The sequence below is a fragment of the Oenanthe melanoleuca genome, chromosome 4 (assembly GCF_029582105.1).
Source record: "Oenanthe melanoleuca isolate GR-GAL-2019-014 chromosome 4, OMel1.0, whole genome shotgun sequence".
NCBI classification, from domain to species: domain Eukaryota; kingdom Metazoa; phylum Chordata; class Aves; order Passeriformes; family Muscicapidae; genus Oenanthe; species Oenanthe melanoleuca.
In genome coordinates, this window is record NC_079337.1 from 60,590,837 (window position 1) to 60,611,476 (window position 20,640).

The 20,640-nt window shown below is 40.3% G+C and overlaps 1 protein-coding gene across 4 annotated transcripts in view; it reads right to left on the minus strand.

Annotated features, from left to right (window-relative positions):
* Window positions 1–10,014: 10,014 nt before the first annotated feature.
* The window catches only part of RGS12 (regulator of G protein signaling 12), an 83,600-nt gene continuing 72,974 nt past the window's right edge, over window positions 10,015–20,640 (minus strand). For 3 of the 4 annotated variants that reach the window (XM_056490213.1, XM_056490211.1, XM_056490212.1), the window contains one exon: window positions 10,015–10,781. In XM_056490213.1, the coding sequence (XP_056346188.1) occupies window positions 10,420–10,781 (362 nt within the window). In that variant the 3' untranslated portion in view covers window positions 10,015–10,419. The remainder of the gene's footprint in view (window positions 10,782–20,640) is intronic. The other variant, XM_056490215.1, reaches the window with a different exon arrangement.

Here is a 20,640-nt window from a genome sequence, read left to right on the forward strand (position 1 = left end):
GGCACAGGGCACACCTGTCCAGCAAATGGTGCAACCTCAGTCTTGTCACTCACAGCCAAAAACAGCATCTTCACCACTGACAAGTGAACCTCCACCTCTCTTGTGGCTTCCACAGTGGTGCCTTGAGAAAAGCCAAGTGTTTCTTTTGCTAAAGCAAAGACAGAAAGCTGAAATCATTTTGCTTGTTTGCTTATTTCAGCAAGAAAAAAGAAAAGTTTTGGCTCAAATCAAACTGGACAGTTGAGTTATTTATTTGGGCCTTAAACAGTGTAAAATGCAGCTTCATTGCAACCATAAACATCTCTGTGTGTCATCCCTCTTGCTTCCCTGGGAGCTTCAGAAATCCCAGGGGCAAAAAGTGACAGGGTTTGGGCTCCCAGAAAGAGCTGGAGTCCCAGTCTGTCCTCTCCTGTCCAAACTGGGGACAATCTCTGCCATATAAACTTTTACCAGTGCTCCTCCCCACTCCTGGAGGCAGCAAGGCTGGGAAAGCACAGCTGCCAGTGTGGCTGCTGAGCAGCTGGGATCCAGCAGGCATGGACTGGGTGCTGCAGCACTAAGAGACAATCCTGGGACAGAAGGATGTGCCTTCAGCCAAATGTTCACTCCTCCTCACCTCCCACACTCCCCCAGAATCTCTAGCAGCTCTCCTGGCTTCCCTCACCCACAAGCTCACAGCTCTGGGGTTTTCTGCACTGATTTCCTTTCTCTTATCTCCAGGGACTGAAGCAGTTCCAGGATCCATCATGGTATTTCTCCCACCTCACTCACTCTCACTCTCACCCCCCTGACAGGTTGGCTGTGCATGTCCCATCCTGGCCCATGACCTTTGCCAGCATCCTCCAACACCCCAGAGACCAGCAGCAGAGGGAAAGTCATCCTTCTGTGCACAATGGTCTCAGGGGATACTGGCTATTCCCCTGCTTTCTGCAGGGCTTGGCCCCTCCTCCATCCTTCCCACATGGAGGTGGATCTGCTCCTGGATTTTCTCCACGTGGTTCCTCCAGCTGGCCTTGCCATGTTTCTGTTAAACATCCCATTCAGCAAACCCCACTCCCTGGTGTCCATCTGACTCTTCTGCCCTCTTATCTCACTGCTGCCTCTCAGACACGACCTCTGATCTTGCTGTGCACCTCCTCTTCTCTCTCTGAGCTGCACTCAGAGCTGTGCCACCCTCAGCTAAAAGCCCAGAGTCAGAGGTGTTGTATTCACCTCCCTCCCCAGCCCAGAGCTGCACAGCCTGTCCTCAGTGCCTCATCCCACAGCAGCAGGCACAGCACCTCCCAGCCCAGCCCCTGGGCCATGTAATGTGTACTGGCCTCACTGTTCTTCTCTGTGAAATCCCAGTTTTGGCCAGGTACAGCCACTGCAGTTGCATCTATATATTGCAGGTATATCTTTTTAATGCCTTAACCTGCAGCTGTGCTTATAGATGGTTTTTTTGGTGCATCTAAGAAAACTATAGTTCTGTTCTGAAAAAACAAACCATATCAATATAGCACAGGAAGAGCTGGGCTTCAGCTGCAGAAACAGAACTGAGCTGTGCTTTTACATTCCTAATCACACAAGTCTGTGAGTGATTTAAAGCTCTGCTACGATCTGCAATATGCAGAATCTTAATTCATACATCCCAGACCCAGATCCAAACAAGCTTTTGGAAGTCCATTTCAGGATAACTTAGCTCTGTTACACCCAGATGTCATGATATATCTAAAATACTATGCCTGTAACCAGTCTAGGGTGTGTTTGCATGAAGAGACTCTTCCTCCTACTGCATGAATAAGAGTGGAAAGTAGGTAAGTGTATTTTTCAAGGACTTTGGTGTAAACCTTTGCTGATAACCCTGGCTGAAACAGTGGGCCCATATACAGAGGCGTGTGGGGTTTTTTTTAGCTGTGTACTCACTGAAAACTGACAAGAAGAGGTGTGGAGGCACCCACCTTCCACCGATGCCAACACATTTAGGTAACTTGAGCACAGGCTGATTTGCAATTGTTAGGCAAGTACATTTTTAGCTGTGCTCAGATTCCTGCAATTCCACCCACTTCCTTCATTAGCATATTAGACGCCCCCATGGAATACTTTAAAATGGTCTATAAGTCAGGCATGGGTGAGGGAAGTGGCTCCACTTCTGCAGCTGAATGCAGCTGAAGTCCTCCCTTTGGAAGGGGAAAGAGCACTAGCAAGGAAGGGACAACCTCCTGGGAAGGATGCCAGCCCCACAGCCTGCCTTGCCTTTGGGGTGATTTCCTATGGTAGGATGGAGAGCAGAGTTCACAAATAATGCTCCAACTATTCTGACTGCAGGCCTAATAGCACCCTGTATGGAAAACTTTAGATATTTGTGTTTATATCTACATTTTCTGCATGTTTTTGATACGTGTATGTGGGTGTGTGTGTATGTGTGTATAACCAGATGTTTTTTTCTGTCCTGCAAGTAACTCCTGTGCCAGGGGCTGAAGAGCCAGCTGACACCAGCTGCTCATCCTTTAGCCATGGTGACCAGGGGAACCCAGACAAAGAGGTGCCCTCTGCTAAACCTGTGCCCTGTGCAGGGAGTGCTCCATCCCTCAGGGACATGAGGCAGGCCAGTAGAGCTGCTTGGACACTGAATTTTTCAATATAATCATAAGGATACTCAGCCTAGATTTGTCTATTTGTTTGTTGATCTAGCACACTGTTTGCCTCAGTTTTCCCTGGGGTTTTTGCATCCCAGATCTAGAGGCAAATCTGTAAGGGACTCTTCAAGCTTCTCCCTTCAGTCTCCCTTATGCCAAAGTCCTGTTCCTATGCAGGAAAAGCACCCTTGGGTCTCAGTCCCATGCCTGGGGTGTATTTGGGAGAGCTGGTGATGTGTCAGGTAGGCAGAGAGATAATGCTGCCTCCTGGAAGGAGGGACACAGTGTCCCTTAGCAGGGCTGCCCTCTCACTGCATACAAAACTCCACTACCAATGCCTCTGTTATCTCCCTCTGCTCTTGCCAGTCCATGGTCTCATCCTGCTGGGGACTGGTGCACACTTTTTTTACCAATTCAATAGGGATTCTGTCCCTGGCAAAACTCCAGGGCCATTTTTCCTGCACTCACAAGGTTAAGATAGGCAGAGATGCCCCAGAAAGAATCTGGGTTCCCTTCTGGGGAGCAGCCCTCTCCCCACTGCACAAATCCTGATTCAGAACTGACTGTGTACAGCTCACATCCTTGAGAACAGGCTTGGGCTCAAGATTTCACAACATGGTCAATATCACTGCTGTATTTCCTTCTCTCTCTTTTTCCCCCCTCATTTTCCTGTACTTCCAGTGCCACTCCTTGTAATTGCTGCAGAAATGTAATTGCTGCTCTGTGTAATTGCTGCTGAAACAATCTGAGCTGTCATTGACTTACATTGTTCACAGATCAGGAGGAACTGGCAGATGAGAGTCACCCCACCTAGCTTCAGGGCCCTCCTGCATATGTATTTACCTCTGAGGTGGTATCAAGGCTCACAGATGAGGCAGTGGAGACCTTGAAAATACAGAAGTGTTAAATTTAAGGTATGAGTCACCTGTACAAAAGTATGTTTCAGCTAAAGGATGAAACAAATCATTCTTTATACACATGGAAGGTATGAAACAAACAATTCCTTATATCCACAGACAGTATTAATTACATCCCTGACAAACACATAAAGTAACTCCCATGTTTAGGATACAAAGGCAGCTTTGGAGCAGACACCTAAAGTTAGGCAAGATCCCAAAGGGGTTCTCCTAAAAGACAAATCATGTCTTTCATATCAGCTCTGCTAAGTGTCCTTTGAACTAAACTGGACTTTCTTTTGCAAACAGGAGGCCAAATCCTGTTGACTACAGAGTGTCTAGCAAGCAAAATTAGCTTATGACATCAGAGAGTGGGTACAAGCTGATGTCACTGCAGTGAATGGCAGCAGAATCTCACACATCTGTCAGTCCTTTCTCACAAGAACATAAAACAAACAGAAAAGATGATGCTATGGGAGATCCAGCTTTTTCCAGGAGATGGAGGCAGTGCAAGACCAGCAGAGCCTCACCATCCAGCACCTTCCCACAGGAGAGGAACATCTGCCTCCCTCCACAGCATCACCAGGGAATGAAGTTGCAGCATGTGCTGCTCTGGATTTTCAACACACAAACTTTAGGCAACACTCAAACGAGCAAGGGCAGGATCAGAGATTTGCTCCCACCACCAGGGATTCTCTCCTGCTTGCAAACACGTTTCAGCCAAGTGCTCTGCTTGCAGAGGGCTGATCTCAGCCAGGCATTGCTTCATCCTGGCCATAGCACTGCTCTGGAAATGGTTAAATCATGGAGGAAATTGAGGTTACATAGCTGCTGGTGGTGAGGGAGCTCATGTTCCTGGTGTGCTGGTAAATAATGGCAAAGAGCAACACAAGGATGCATGTGCAAATCTATAAATGAGGGAGAATAGTAATTTAAGTAATAGTAATTAAATTTCTCCTCATCACATGGTTTCATCTTTCCAGAAATTACTCAAATCATTAAGACCCCAGTTACCTCTTTCATGAATGGGGAGAAGCATTAATTTAATTTTTGAGCCCTGGCCTAAGAACATGCCACTCCAAGAGGGATTAGCTTTATTCAGATTAACTTCTAGCTGGCCTTTCATTTGTTTATCAGCCTGCTCTGGAACTGAGGTGTGAATCTGCACAATGACTGAATTCCAGACTATTTTGAGACTGTGAGCAGATCTTTGCAGGCAAAGAATGCAAGTGAGGAACAGGATGGTGCTCCCTGGCAAGGCAGACACAAAGTATTTAAGGATACACTTCCCAAACTTGGACTCCAGGACCTTCTCCAGGGAGGTGGGTAAATGTCCTTCCAGCACCCAACACTTGCTACAGTCTATGGGCACTGATGGAAATGCTCCAGTGGCTCTGCAGCTCTGGGTATCTGCAGGGGTGGGATTCACATTTATCCCTGGAAACTGGGATGAGATTACCACAGGCAGCAATGCAGTGTTGGCATGGACTTGGAAGACAGGTCTCATCCCACTCCCATCAGTCATAATTTTCCACTATTGGTACTTAAACTTCTGTATTAGTTTGCTCTGGTACAGATTGTTCCAAGCACGGAGAGGGATGTGGATGAGAAGGGAACTACAGAAGGATTGAAGCATCATTGTGTCACTGATACAGCTTAGTTTACACAGGCATTGGACCCCTGCAACTTCTCTTCTCTTCTCTTCTCTTCTCTTCTCTTCTCTTCTCTTCTCTTCTCTTCTCTTCTCTTCTCTTCTCTTCTCTTCTCTTCTCTTCTCTTCTCTTCTCTTCTCTTCTCTTCTCTTCTCTTCTCTTCTCTTCTCTTCTCTTCTCTTCTCTTCTCTTCTCTTCTCTTCTCTTCTCTTCCTACATCTCTCTATCTCTCTCTGGTATATAGAGCATCAGAGCAGTTCTGATGCACTGGTCCCCTCAGACCACCACACACAGCTAGACAACACCAGGACTATTCAGACAAGAAGCCAGAGGAGGATTTCACTGTACCTGGAAAACATTTGGCTATTCAGGCTTGCAATCCCTTTGTGTTGCTAGAATAGAGCAAAAGGAAATAATTAAAGGCTAAAAACATACCCTACTATTATTAAATTCCAGAGGATGAGCTATTTTTAAGACATATAAATATTTGGCAAGCATTTTTAACGATCCTCTTTTAAAGGAATTTCTTTATGTAGGCTAGGTTTAAGAAGATATCTTTGCAGAATCTAATAAAATGCATGTGAGTTTAATGTTGTCTCATACTTCCATTTAAACTGCTATGTCTAAATGGCAGCAGTTCCCAGAATAACTGAAAAAATATTTTTCACATATTTTCCCTACATTGAAATTAAATATCAATTAAACGTTATCAACTCTAGTGGTATAAATTATTTACTTGCTACATACACAATTAACATTTTAATGAGTTTGACACACTTAAGATTCTATAAACATTATTGTGCAGTACAGGATTTCTTAATACTTTGGGGAGACAAGGGATGAGAAAGAAAACCAATGTGCATTTTCATATTAGAAACTGATCATACAGATATTTAAAGACAAAACTACAAATAAAAGAAGGATACAAATTAAATTCTGTACAGCAGCATTTTAGACTGTACAACAGATTTATCAATTGGGACAAAAAATATAAACAATTTTCTTATCTTTCACACAAATAGTTCAGAAAGCATGTTGGTTCATGTGCAACATCTTGGATTTGCTAATATTTTGAGTAATGCAGGCAAGATTTGCAGATGTGATCATCCAGCACTTCTCAACAGTTCTTTTTTTTCTGAAAAAAATCAAGAGTAACCTGGCTAAAAGTAACAATTGGTCTACAGAAAGGAAATATTTCAGTAAGATCAATGAAAGCTTTTCCTGTATTTTAACTGGGGTCACAAATCTCACAGTTCTTCATCACCCCACCACACTAAACTTGGTTGCTCTTCCATGAGCACAGAGAGAAGCACTTGGATGTGCCACAGGTTTTGCTGCAGGGCAAACACCCACACTACCCACAGAGCAGCTCTGCTGTCACACAGGTTTGCAACAATCCCACAAAGCTTGGAAATCTGCCTGTCCATGCAGAAATCAGGGCCATTTCCAAACCCAAGTCACAGAGCTGTGCTTGGGAGGTGCCCCAGACCCAGTTTGGCTTCTCACACCCTGGATAAGGACCTGCTCTGTCTCACTGAGCCTTTGGAAACTTTTCAAAATCTTGGAGAAATTGTGAAAAGATGCCTCCAGGTGTTTGCATCACCCTGCCACACACACTCTCCCTGTCTCCCAGCTACCAAGTACCTTAGGAGAGACCATTTTAAATGACAGAATTTGCTGCTGAATCTGTGTTGCAGAGGACTGGGGTGAGCAGCAGCACCACTGCTGAGAGACAACTGCTGGCAGGAATTTCAGTTTTGTGGTGAAAATCAAGCTACTTCCAAAAAATAAAAATATGCTCCTAAGTCCTGGTTATCTCTGCTACAGTGAGACAAGGAGGCTGCCAGCTGAGGCACAACTTTTAGAAGTTTTCTGTTAAGAACACTGAATTCCAGCACCAGAAGAGAAGCAGGAATAATGCAATTCAGGCTGCAGCAAAGGCACAAAGAAATCAAAGGTTGCAGGCAGAGAAGTAGTGCCAGAAGGACACAGCATCTTTCAAGGACATTAAACAGCCCCCAGAAGATTTCCAGGGGCATGAGAAAGGACAGTGCAGCCAGGTATTGGCTCCTTCCCACAGAGAATAAAGCTCTTGAAGTCTCTTTGCAAAGTCTGTTTATGCTCTTTGTAGCCCCTTGGTTCTTTGTCACAGTCCCCCAGAGCTAAACTGTGCAGTGACTTATTTTGCATGTGTGTTTTGTTATATCACAGACTTGTTGACAAGGCACAAAATTACAATAATCCTATGGGGGAAGTCTCGTTGCAAGTTTGCCTATATGTGTATTTTCTGTTCTTCACAAAGACTTTAAAATTAAACCACAACAAAAGTGTGACTTGTGGAACCAATGAGGCTGAACCACTAACAGCTGAAAATCAGATACCATGACAACAAGTGAAATATAAGACAACTGCTACATTAAATAAGATTTGGAATGCTGCAGGATTTTCTGAGTGTTGGGATTGGAATTTTTTTATATCACTGGTTGTCACAGTTTCAGGTTTGAGTACTGACACAGGTCAGTAGATTCCCCCTCTTCCACCTAAAAGGATGGAAAGACCCCTCTTCTTTATCATCATGGGATTAGGAAGACAAAAGAGTAATTCTGCATAAGTGGAGTTTCCACACTGGGAAAAACTGGGAAAAATAAAAGAGAAATAAGGCCAGCTAGTTCCTAAATAAGGAACTAGCTGGCAAGATAAAGGATAAAGTTATCAAGCAGGGCTTCAATGAGACTGATTTTTAACTGCAACCAGATTTGATTAGTAGTGTAAATCACAGTATGAGGAGGCAACTTAAAATCAAATTATAATGTTGGAGTCACACAGTAATTAAAACTAGACCACATCCCTAGTAAAATACTGGAAACCATCAGCCAGAGACAGGCTGCCCACATTCCTTTTTATTAACTCCTGATTCCAGCCAGTTTAGCTTTTATATTCTGCCAGATACTGAGAGGAAAGCTAATATTGTTAATGATTTCTAAGTCTAAGGAATTAATTTCTATTAGTTCTAGCTAAGAAGTCATTCTTTTAAACAATCTGCCATTAACTGGCATGACAGTGTGGGGAGAAACAGCTTTTCCCATGTCCCTTTGTTTACAGGATTTCCAGGCTTTATGCCAAGAGTTTTCTCTATGTTAAAGAAAACTCCATTTTTTCACATCCTTCATTTTCCTGTACACAGCTTGACTTGAGTCACTTGAGTACCCTTGCACAATTTAAGATAAGCAATCTTTTTTCATCTAAAATATTGATCAGAGATTAATAAAGACTGTAATGACTGCATTTGAATTTCAAGTTTCTATCTGTCAGATGTTAGGATTTTATTTTCCAAGGCACAAAAACAGTACAAAGCATATCCCAGGTCAAAAAGCCCTCTCTTGAGTTTGACTGCTGTAATTTTAGTTTTGATTAGAACAAAGCTAATAATTTTCCAGAAGATAGGAAAAATTTATAGCCATTTATCCATTTATCTGTGCAAAGAAATATCTGCTCAAGGGCAACTATCAGCAAAATAGTTTAAATAAAAAGAAAGAAACTCTTTAAAAATACATAAATATTTAAGTATTTTCACTTCACCAGGCTATGTTCTGCCTGCTGTGTTTTGCAAATCTCTAGTATCATTACACCACCACAATTTTATAACTCTAAAATTAGTTTAAAGCTTGGAAGTTTTAAAAGTGCAGCTATTTTCACAACATATCCCATCATTCGAGCCCACTCGAGTTGAGTCTAATGTCAATAAGGATTCTTCCACAATATCAAAGCAAAATCACTTACCAGTAGAAAAAAAAAATAAAGTATTAAAGCTAATGGGTGTTGTATCCCTTAATCTCACTGGAGTATTTAACACTTAAACATTAAGCTTTGGGAATCTTGATTTATGATTACAAAATCATACATACCTTCTTTCTCACCTTACACATCTGAGTTTAAGAAACTGAGTGACAGCATCCAGTACTCTCAGCTATTCAGAAATTCAGCATATTCTTGGTATGCTTTAGGAGCAGAGAAAGAGGAATTAATCAATATTTACCTTGATGCTTTAGACCTATTGCCTGTGTGCATCTGCAGTCCAGGAGATATGCAGCATGACTTTTTAATTCTCACAATAATTTCAAAGCAGTGAACCCCCAGAAGTCTCTCTATTGCCACTCAATATGGGGAGCAGATTTCCAACACTCTCAGTTCTTCATGTATCCTTTTGCATGTCCAGGCTTCAACCTCTCCTGAAGAAATGGTGATGGAGGAAAAGGAGCAGGTGACAAAACCAACATGTTCAGCAGTCTTAAATATCTTTTCTTTCTCATAACTCCACCTAAGGCTTGAAAATTAACTGAAACTAAAATGAACAATGAACAACAAGAAGAATGAGGGGCATTGAACCCTTATCAAAAGAGCAAATACCAAATTTCCTTTCCCCAAAGTTAAAAGGCACTGAGAGCAGTGATGAGGAGGGACACAGTGACCATCACACCAGTGTGTAATTAGATACATAACTCTGGTGTGGAAACACCACCTGTGTTGGCTCCAAAAGCAGCTACTATCCCCAGCACAGCAAATTCACAGTTTTGGTTTGTTTGAGGTTATTTTATTGTTGTTGGGTAGTAGGTTTTTTGTTTGGTTGGTTTTTGTTGGTTTGGGGTTGTCATTGTTTTTTTGCTTCTTGCTGCTTGTACTACAATGGTTTTATTGCATATATCCAGGCAATGCATTAGACAAGACTGAATTCCACTTGGACCTTTTCCCAGATGTTATGAGACAGACAGGAAGATATTAAGAAAGTATTCCTAATCTTTTTTACACCAGTAACTGATTTTAATTAAGCTTCCAAAATCTACTAAAACACAGAGAATCCTGAAAACAAGAGAAAACCATTAGAAGATTAAACTGAAGCTATCTTAAATTAAAAGTTTGGACAGGGATATTTAAAGTAAGTTTGTCTTGAATAAAGACAAGAATAGTTGGGTCAAAATCATAATTTTAATTGCACTGTTCAATGGAATCATCCCAGGGACAATAATACAGAAATGGAAAAAAGAAAAACCAAATAACTCAATTCTTTCATTGGAATACTATTTTTTCATTCTTGGGCTTCCAACTCGTATCAGAAGTGTTGGTCTCTAGGAGACTCTTTGAAGGCAAGTGGATATTGAAAACCACTTATATCTTGCAGAAACATGTCTCTAAGACATATCTCCATTGCTGCTGATGCCAAGCAAAATACCAGAAAATTTAATTAAAAGCAAAGATTCAGACAAAAGTAGCTTTATACTGATTCTCAGTGGCCTTATTCTTCTCAGTCTTGACAGCTATCAGAGATGGGAGATCTGACGTCCTGTAAACTCCAGTCCTCATCCTCCCTTGGCAAGATCTCAGTTCAGAGATATACCCTTCAAAGCTGAGGTTCCCTTCAGAATCATCACAGGAGCGTGTGCCAGAGTCCTCCAGTTTGACCCCATCCACATCAATTATCCTGTTTACAGGCAGCTCCATTCCAGGGGTCCCTCTCACACCAGGAGGATTAAAGCTTCTGCTGGGCTTTGCTTTGTGAGAGCTCTGCTCACACGAGTTTCCTGAAGTCCCTTGTGAGTAATTTTTCTTTCTGTTTGCACCTAACAGAAGAATTAAAACAAAAAAAAAACACAAAACAGGAGAGTTATGTATCTTCTGGTTTTAGCAGTTTTCAATATTGCAACCTTCCCTGAGGTCCTAATGGTAGTCAGCTGAGATAGTCATCCACCAAAGAGACTTATTGATGTTCCATGTAGGTAAGTAAACACTAGATCTCAAAGATAAATGTGAAATACTAATATGTATCTGTCTTAATGTAGCATTTTTCAGAGTTATTAAAAAGACTCCACTAGAAATAACTACTTAGTATAATTTTGTACACCTACAGAACAAATTCTCACATCAGTAAACCCAAAGGTGAAGGAGGAGAATATAGACCTTCCACTGGGGCAGAATGGAAGATGTTCCTTCAGCTGAACTGGTCTTCAAGACCCTGCTGAGATAGTATTTTTACTTGGCTAGGGCTTAATTCTCTAGCAGAGTAAGGGATTACTTGAATTGCAGTTCACTGTTCTGAACTGCAACAGAGCAATTATGGGCCACAGTTTACAGGACAAGAATTTAAAAAAATAACTTTGCAGAACCACTGAATCACAGGATGGGTCAGGCTGGAAGGGACCACTGGGGCATCTGGTCCCACCTCCCTGCTCAAGGAGGGTCAGCCCAGAGCACATGGCACAGGATTGTGTCCGGATGGTTCTTGAATATCTTCAGTGGGGGAAACTCCACACTCTCTCTGTGCAGCCTGTCCCAGTGCTCAGAACAGTAAAGAAGTTTTTCCTCGTATTCAGGTGGAACTGCATCAGTTTCTGCCTCTTTCCTCGTGTTCTGTAGCTCAGCACCACTGAGCAGAGCCTGACTCCACCCTGCCACCCTCCCTTAAGATATTTACCAACATTGCTGAGGACTCCTCTCAGTTGTTTCTTCTCTGTTTCCTGACTTTTCCTCCTAAGAGAGATTCTCCAGACCTTTGACCAACTCAGTAGCTCTTTGCTGGACCTGCTCTAGGAGCTCCTTGTCCTGAGAAGCCCAGACCTGGACACAGCACTCCAGCTGAGGGCTGAGCACAGGGGCAGCATCACCTCCTTGACCTGCTGGCACTGTTCCTCCTACCACACCCCAGGACTCCACTGCCCTTCCTGGCCACAAGGACACCCTGCTGGCCCCTGGACAGCTTGTGTCCACAGCCAGGCCCTTCTCTGCAGAGCTGCCTTCCAGCAGGTCAGCCCCAGGCTCTGCTGGTCCATGGCTTGTTCCACCCCAGGTGCAGGACCCTGGGTTTGCCCTTGCTGAATTTCAGGAGGTTCCTCTCTGCCCCTCTCTCCAGCCTGTCAAGGTCCCTCTGCAGGGCTGCACAGCCCTCTGAGGTCTGAGGGTTTAAACACTCAGTAAACACCTGAGTTACATCTAAAATCACAGCTAGGATCCAGGCCTGTTCTCTACACCACACACACAAAGCCAGCATTATCCCAGGACAGCTCTGGTTTAAACCCTTAAGCTCCCAAAAGCCAGTTCTGTGTTAGGTGTGACCCTGCAAACTACAAGGAGCTTCTTAAGGCAAACAGAAGCTGATTTGACTGTGTCAACAGCAGCAAGAAGGGAAGAATGAAGAAATTGATTTTGGATTCACACCACAGTTAACAATGCAGCTTCTGTAGTTGAGGTTCCCCTCATAATGATATAAAGAGGGGCAACATTTTCAGAGACAGAGAACTGCTTTCATTAGATCAAACTGACAGCCAGGAAAAAAACCAGAAACTTTCAAGGTACAAAAGCAGACCTGAGTAGAGACTTCCATTTCATATTTAATTCCCTATTTCCATATATCTTCTTATCCATCTTTTAAAAGATACCATCTTACCCAACATGCTTTACCCAAAGCATTCTGAAATGCTGTGCCACAGTACATGCTAGTGCCTGACCAGCACATTTAGCCACACAAATCCCATGAAACTGGTGTGGTTAAATTCCATAGCTGTCTTTCAAATATTTTGTGTTTATTCCACTAAGTGATTGGTACAGATTTATGCAAGGAAAAGAAATTTCCATGTGTAATCACTGTAATCAAGAACTTTTTGATAAGGAGAATGGAGGAAATGCAAATGAAAAAGACAAAAAAACACTTTCATACAGTTTCAATCAAATCACTCCAGGGTCTTCTTGAGGCTTAAAGCTTTCTATTTAACAAAAATAAGTTAAAATCCTAAGCAGTGCAATGCTTAGTGTTTTAACTACAGTGAAACCCCACATGAATAATGTGGGTATTTAGTATTAGTAATGCTTGCTGTTTTTTGAGGAATTAGATCAAACTCCAAACAAATCAGCTGAGCAGAGAGAGGCAGAAAGCTCCCAGCCCTGTTAGCCCAGCACGACTCCAGCCTACTAAATTACAGCTAACATTTAATGGGACTATATTACACTTTGTGTTTAAAACTCCCTACTGAAACTGAACATAGGCTAAATTTTAACAGCTGCTTGCATGGCTGTGCTGGGAAATGCTATTCCTCTGTTCTGGAATGCTTATCTTAACATGAGTGCACAGAATTGTTCTCTTGATCTCTTTAATCTGCTATTCTATGCCCTTTCAGGAAGACCTGTGACTCTCCTTTCAAGTTGCTTTAAAAGAGCTACAAATTGCTGAAATGCCTACTAATGACAAATTACCACAAATACGTGGCATTGACAGAGCATGAGTCACCCAGCTGTCCTAGCACTGAGAATACATCCTCCTGTAAAATGTCATGTAAAGGAACATCTTTGATTGGGGTGGAAGGTCTCATATCTGTCGATTTGGACTAGGTTGAAACATTCTCCACAGCCCAAAGACAGAGCCTGCATTAACAGGGACAAGAGATGAAAGAGCTGGAGACTCCTGCTGAGGAACACTAGGGAAGGTGCAACTATTCCTGTATTTATTTGTTCTCCTACAGTTAAATACAAGAAATGCCATTAAGGCTTGGAATTATGGTGTCACTGAGTCACCACACAAAGCAACTGGGTGTTGTCTAACAGGAACACAGCAAAAATAAGGTCAGTGTTTGCTCTCAGGCTCCACAAGACATAAGCTCATCTGAGCAAGAATACATCCGTATTACAGACATATTTTTCTGTCCTTTCCAGGAGCAATTTCTCTGTAGCATCAAAAAAATTACTACTAGAGGCAGGGCAGTAATAGAGAACATCTTGTCTAAAATGCCAGTTCCAAAGAATATGGAATTACTAAGGGATGATACTGTGAAGATGATTTCACTTTTCCTGTCAGGATAGAAAAGGTTTTAGCTCATCTTCACCAAACAGGAAGATTATTTCAAGAGTAGCTCTACACAAAAAAAATATATTTCAATGTAATTTTTTATCTCTCATTTTTTAAAAAAAAAGCTGTTGTGGAGCAAGGCTATTTAACACAAATAATAGGCAGGATTTGCCAAACCAGCTTGTGTATAAATGTATCCCACATGACTCAAGATTTGCATGTACTCAGGGGTGTTTTATAATGAGGTTTCAATGAAGTTTGTAACACTTTTTCACTGGTGTCCTTCTCACATTTTCTTTTTGAGTAACAAATACCTGAAGACACTTGGCTGTGCAGGGCACCATCTAAGGTGCAGAGGGCCTTCACAGGTAAAATTTATCTTCATACATTCTTGACTGGATTGATGAATAATACCTCCATGGAGAGCTCTGCAGATGCTTTGCCATGTATGAAGCATGACAGGAATGTTATTACATTTTCCAAAATCTAATCTCTCAGATGTCCTACCTAACTTCAGCAGAGAAAGGAAGACACTCCTTATGGCAGCAGTCACATAGGTGAACTTCCAGGCTGGAATACCACACTCACACCTATTGGTAATCTCCTCCCTTGCTAAGCATTCCACACAGCTCTCAGGGAATTTTCTTGAGCATCTGATCCCATTAATATGTTCCAGCTGGCTTAAAGTCAGAAATAAGCAGGTCATCTTTTGCCCTTAAACCAGAGATCTGCTGTGTTACAGACTCACAGCCAAATAACTGCTTAGAAGGTTTAACTGCACCCATCTGCATTTTTCCAAAGGTGACTACAATCAGGAACTGTTTAGGCTGATCTTCTGATTTCTGTTACCAATATTTCTATTTTTATGATATCTGGATTTTATGTATTATTCTCAAGCACTCTAAATTTAACATTATCATTATGGAGAACTAGCTTTATAGAGAGAGAAAAAGGGAAATTTTCTGCTGTGTAAAATATTCCTCAACTTTAAGATCTAAGCAAAAGATCACAAGACATTGTCTTCCAGGTAGTTTAGGAATAAGGAAACATTTGGCCAAATTCCACACAGAGACAGGGTCACAAAAAACCTGGAAATTTCAGGAGCAGCATTAACTGCCAAATGTAGGTGACAGGATCATATAACTCTAAATCTAATGCAGATGCTTGGGGATTTAAAGGTCTGCTCACAACACCTTGAAATTATATTGCTTTTATACCATAGTCAATAAATTCATTTATTGACAATGTGGTAAATTTTAGTTACGATTTTTAATAAAATCTTTTTCAAGTAAATTGAGTGTTTCACTCATCATTCTGCTACCTTTGCTAAAATCTGACTGTTCTTGTCAAAACCATTAACTATTTAGATGGCTCTCAGTTCTACTGAAAGATAACAAGAATATCCTGCTGATTTTCATACCATTGATCCCAGGCATTTGACTTCTAATGTCAGAGAAGATTTGATCTCAGTTAAAGGGAATGAGCTCCAGATTAATGGTTTTGTACTGACTTACAGCAGATAAAAATCTGTTTGAAGTATTTAATAAAATTTCGAATATAACTCCTGTGAAAAGAAGCCTGAAGTGTTCAGGGGCAGTTCCTGGAACTGGTGATTTACAGACATGAACCACCCCAAATGCAATCAGTCATTCTCAGCCTCCAAAGCAGCAGGGCTGGGGTGTGCTGTAACCTGGGACTCTGGGCAGACACTCTTCAGTCTCTGACTCCATGGAGCCTGTCCCAGGGTGGTACCACACTGCCTGACAGCATATTCTGGCATGAGACTGAACAAAGGAGCCCTGTGATGGTCACTTCTATAGTGGTGTTCATTTCAGGGGCCTGGAAATACATCAGTGAAAGGAACCTCTCCTTAACACGGATGTAATCTGGCAGTTTCACTCTGGGAAAGACACTGATCCCTTCCTGTCCCAAACTGTTAGGAAATGCTACTTCTACATTTTAGCCCTCCCACACATGGATTCTTTTAAGTGGTGGATGAATGACTTCCACACTGGCTGACATACTGTTACTACTGAAAAAAAAAAAAAAAAAAAAAAAAAAAAAAAAAAAAAAAAAAAAAAAAAAAAAAAAAAAATTTAAAGTTTGTTAAGTGATTTATGCATCTGAAGGGAAAAGGATACTTTACACTTTAGTTTTAGAATACCAGAGGTTAAATTTTCTTTGGCAGCTTCCTTCTTTTTATCTCTTAATTGATACAGCACTGAGGAGAAAGTGGATTTAATAAAAGATTCCTACCTACAGTTTATGCTAAATCTTTTCAAAGGAAATTTGACTTTATATGCTGAATTTCACTTGCATGATGAAACAGCAACTGCAGCATATGCTAAGTGCCTTGAAATCTGACTCAGTAAAATGAAGACATCGAGCCAGGAAATGGGTTATTCTACAAAGCAGCAAATATTCTACACTACCAGTTTATTTACCTTTTTCCTGGGAATTTTGGGAATACATTTGCAGCATTAAGTTTAGAAACGGGCAGATGGAAATCCTTTCACTGCACTCATCTCCAAAGCATTCACAAGAAGAACAAAACACCAAACATTATTCAGAAAGAGAAATTTGGAATACCACATGGAAGAGGGAGCTCACCAGTGGCATATGGATGCAAAAGAGGGAACACTGCAACCTGTGCTTGCTGAGGGCAGGGACTCCTCACAGACACAGCTACAACAGCAGCTGCAGGGAACTGCACACAAGGTCATTTAAAAGCCAGGAGCAGCCCAAGAATAAATTAAATGAAAAGTTCTGAATTGTGATCCAGGCACACATGCATGTCCTCAGTAACACTGACCAATTTGCTCAAGCTTTGTTTCTCCACTGCTAAAACTGAAACAATTTTTGAAAACTTTCCAAGCAGTAGACATGATAAAACATCTCTGCAGCAGCCTACACATTCAGCCCTCAGTGTGACCCTCCAGCATTTATTGTTAACCTTCATTTTGGTTTTCCATCAGAGGTCTGTAACAGCAGGTTTAATTATTACAGAGAGTCCTATGTTGGGAAATAGTGGATTGAATTACTTGAATCCATTTTAATTTTATCTGCTATTCATTAGGTTATTTTTTAATTATGCAAATCTAAAATGTGGTTTTGCTGGGCTACCGGTTACATTTCTACCAATAATTTAACAAAGTTCATTTCATCATCCAAATGCTGCCATGGCTTTGAGTAGATCTGGGTTTAGCCCATGTGAATTTGGTTCAAAGTGCAGCTGTCATTTTTCTAACATTGCATCCAGTCAGTGATAAAATTTGAAATTCTTTTTAAAATGTTTATCTTGTTGCTAGATCAAAATAAGTTTACATTTCAAATAATCATCCCCCAAGGTCTTCCATGCTTCCCATTTGTCTAGTCTAAACTCTGCTCCTGTGTTTGCTGTTGAGTACAACATGTACTACATGTAGTTCTCCCATTTAATCATGCTCTGATTAAAAAAGGATTAACATTCCAGCCTTAGTATTTCTGGATTCTCATGAGTACTTATTTATATTGATCCAGAATCCAATTATTTTCTATAAATTTACACAGAACCAGTAAAGGATGTAAGTTATTGCAAGAAAACCGCCTTTGTTACTACTAATGATTTATATTATTCTTACATCTTTTAAGTCATAATCACCTCCTTGTCTTTAAGTCTTACTTACGTTTTCATAAGTGTGGTTACCTTGATTTACATAGAGACCACCACTGGACCGTCTCTAAAATATGCCATACAAATTAAGAGATTATAAAAAATATTAGTTATGTAAAATATTATATAATTTATTACAAAAACAAAGGCTTATTTTCAAATTTTGAAGATAGACATGATTGCTCTTAATCTCCTTAACTATCACAAACTTTTTTGCACTTGGAATTCATCACCATTAGAATCGAAAAATTTAGTAGCCAAAAAAGTGAAAGTCATAGAAATACCACAATCTCTACTCTTATTATCTGATTTCTATTCTTCTGTGGGGTACTTCATCCTCTCTGTAAATAACAACAAAAAAAAAGATCAGTTGGGGATTTTTCTTTTTTTTTTGGCTTTGGGAACAAGAGCCAGTCCCAGACTCTGAAAGATTACCCTGCATTTTATTTCTGCATAATTTATCTTTCACAACAAAAACACCCTAGCGCTGGTACTAGCTATTCCATTTCTGAAAGATTTCTTTCCAATAAGAAAGAAAAAAAGTTTATTTTGAGGATATAATTGCATATCTATTTCTTAAAACAAAAAAAAAGGTATATAATTTTAATTAATTAATTAATTTTTTAGCTTCCATAGACATTTTATTAAAGCATAATTACCAAGAGTTTACCAGGCTTTTCTTTTCCCTAGCTGGCTCTCTATCTTAACCAATGACATTATGTGCTTGTTAAAAGGTGGTTTTGAATAGACTTTTGAATTGCATTGCTGGATCCAGTCTATACATCTTCTTAAAAAAAAAAAAACAAACTAAAAACCTTCATACATGGAAGACAATTCCACTGACTGTTAATGTAGTGTCATTTTGAGAATAATTTTCATCCTAGCTGAAAAAGCTCCAAAAAAACAGGGATGATTTTTTTTTTTTTTTAAAGAGAAGAAGGAACAATTTGACAGACTCAGATCTACAGTCTGTGCACCTCAATCTGTATTGCTGCAAATTGTCCTACTTCAGGATGAAATGGCATTCCTTGAAAAAGTCCAGTTGCTATCATAACTAAATGCCCACCTACCTTCATAGCAGAGGCAAAAACCATCATGAACAACTCATACCAGTGGAATATTGCTGAATAAACAACCCAGTGCAAGGTCTGTGGCTTAATACTCACAGCTCTTAAGGAGACTAAAGGTTTGGGAGGCTGCCTTTCCCCATGGCAGCTATTTTGTACTTGGGTAATGCGTGTGCCCAACCCCTCAGGAAAAACCGGGCAACATTCAAAGTATCCAGACTACACCAGGCAATTAAAAACGAAAAATAAAACAAATAAATTATAAAAAAATAAAAAAAAAAAAAAAAGCCAAGGAGATTAAATCGGCATTTTAACGTTTTCAAAAATGAATACACTACTTCAAGCCAATCACACCACACAATAATTATTTCTTCCACAGATGGGACCACCATTATATGCAGAGACATGAAAGAATGTCTTCAGATTTCAGAAACCTCTGATTTTTAAAGTGGGAAATTTGCCAGAACTAGCAGGCTTATTCAAAATAAAGACTTTTTCTCTTGATGAGTAACTGGAATCCGTAATGACTTCTGTGCTGCTGTTTTACTATTTACCTCATAGCTAAGTATTAACACAGTATAAAAATATTTCACTTGTTTCAGAAACTAAGAACTGAGCTTGAAAATGTGTTCTCAAAAGCTCCGAGTGATGCAAATGTTATTTTGCTGCCTTCCATTGTTCATATTTTGCTTTCTAGATCAAGTTGACAAAAACTCAAGTGTTATCCATTAGAGGGATGGACACTGGCCTGGCTTTACTACATCAGCAAATTGCCCTCTACAGAACATGAGGGACTCCCTCCCTCCTCCCAGTCCATTTCCCAGCATTTATAAGCCCAACTTGTGCAGGGCAAGCACACACATCATTTTTCTTCAGGCCAATTTGGAACCAAGATTACAGACCTCTTCAAATTATGTAGTCATTATTTTTCTTTATATCCCAACATTTTAATTGAATAAACCAATCAGAAATGCAATTTCCATTGATAGGGGTTATGAATGAAGAACCATTAAAGCACTTAAAAAAGCAACCATTATTAATGATTTAGTCCTTTGAGATTTCGATTCTTGACTGGTGAGAGTTTCCAGAAGTCTTTATTATAATTATGTACATCAAACAGCCTTTCCATGCAAACTCCAATCATGAAAATAGAAAAGTTTTATTTCAGCCCACATTTTTTTCCATAAAATCACCGGTTTTTTATAGAATACAGTTCCCATTAAATAGTAGTGTGTTGTGAGAGGAGCTTAGAATACAGCTGATATATGCAATAAGATTGTAGCAAAAAAAGGAAGGTGCTTTATGTATTTTTTAATTTTTTGTTCTTAAAAAAAAATCTGGTTTGTCAGAAAGTGAAAAGAAATTTAGATTTTTAATTTTTCAAAATTAGTTTGGTTACTTATTCTCATGGGTGACTATGACAAAATAATAAGACACAATCACCACTGAAAGTAGAGAACACTAATTGAAATACATACTAATCAAAATCCATTAAAAAAAATCAATATGAAGGATATTAGCTATCTGTTGTGAAAAAGTTTTAATAATTTTAGAAGGGGAACTGCTACAGGACTTTCCACTGCTTTATTTTCTTTCATGGAGACCCAGAAATACATGGGAACACAGTGACTTTTGGAAAAACTGGATTTTCAGCCCCCAGAACACGAGACCTAGTTAACAGCACAACAAGCCTCTCTGAATGCTTTTTGTTTTTGTTTTTTTTTTAATTAGGCTTCACAGTGCTGTTATGTAGGACCCATCTCAAACAGTGAGAAGAGTAGTGTGGTCTCCAGCACTCAACCAACCCCTCATTCTTACCCAAGATACCAAATAAAGAGGTGGTTACTTTGGTTACTCCACACCAAATGAGCTGAGATCACCAGCTCACTTCTTAAAGACCAGGGAAGAGTTGCTTTAGTTTAAAACAA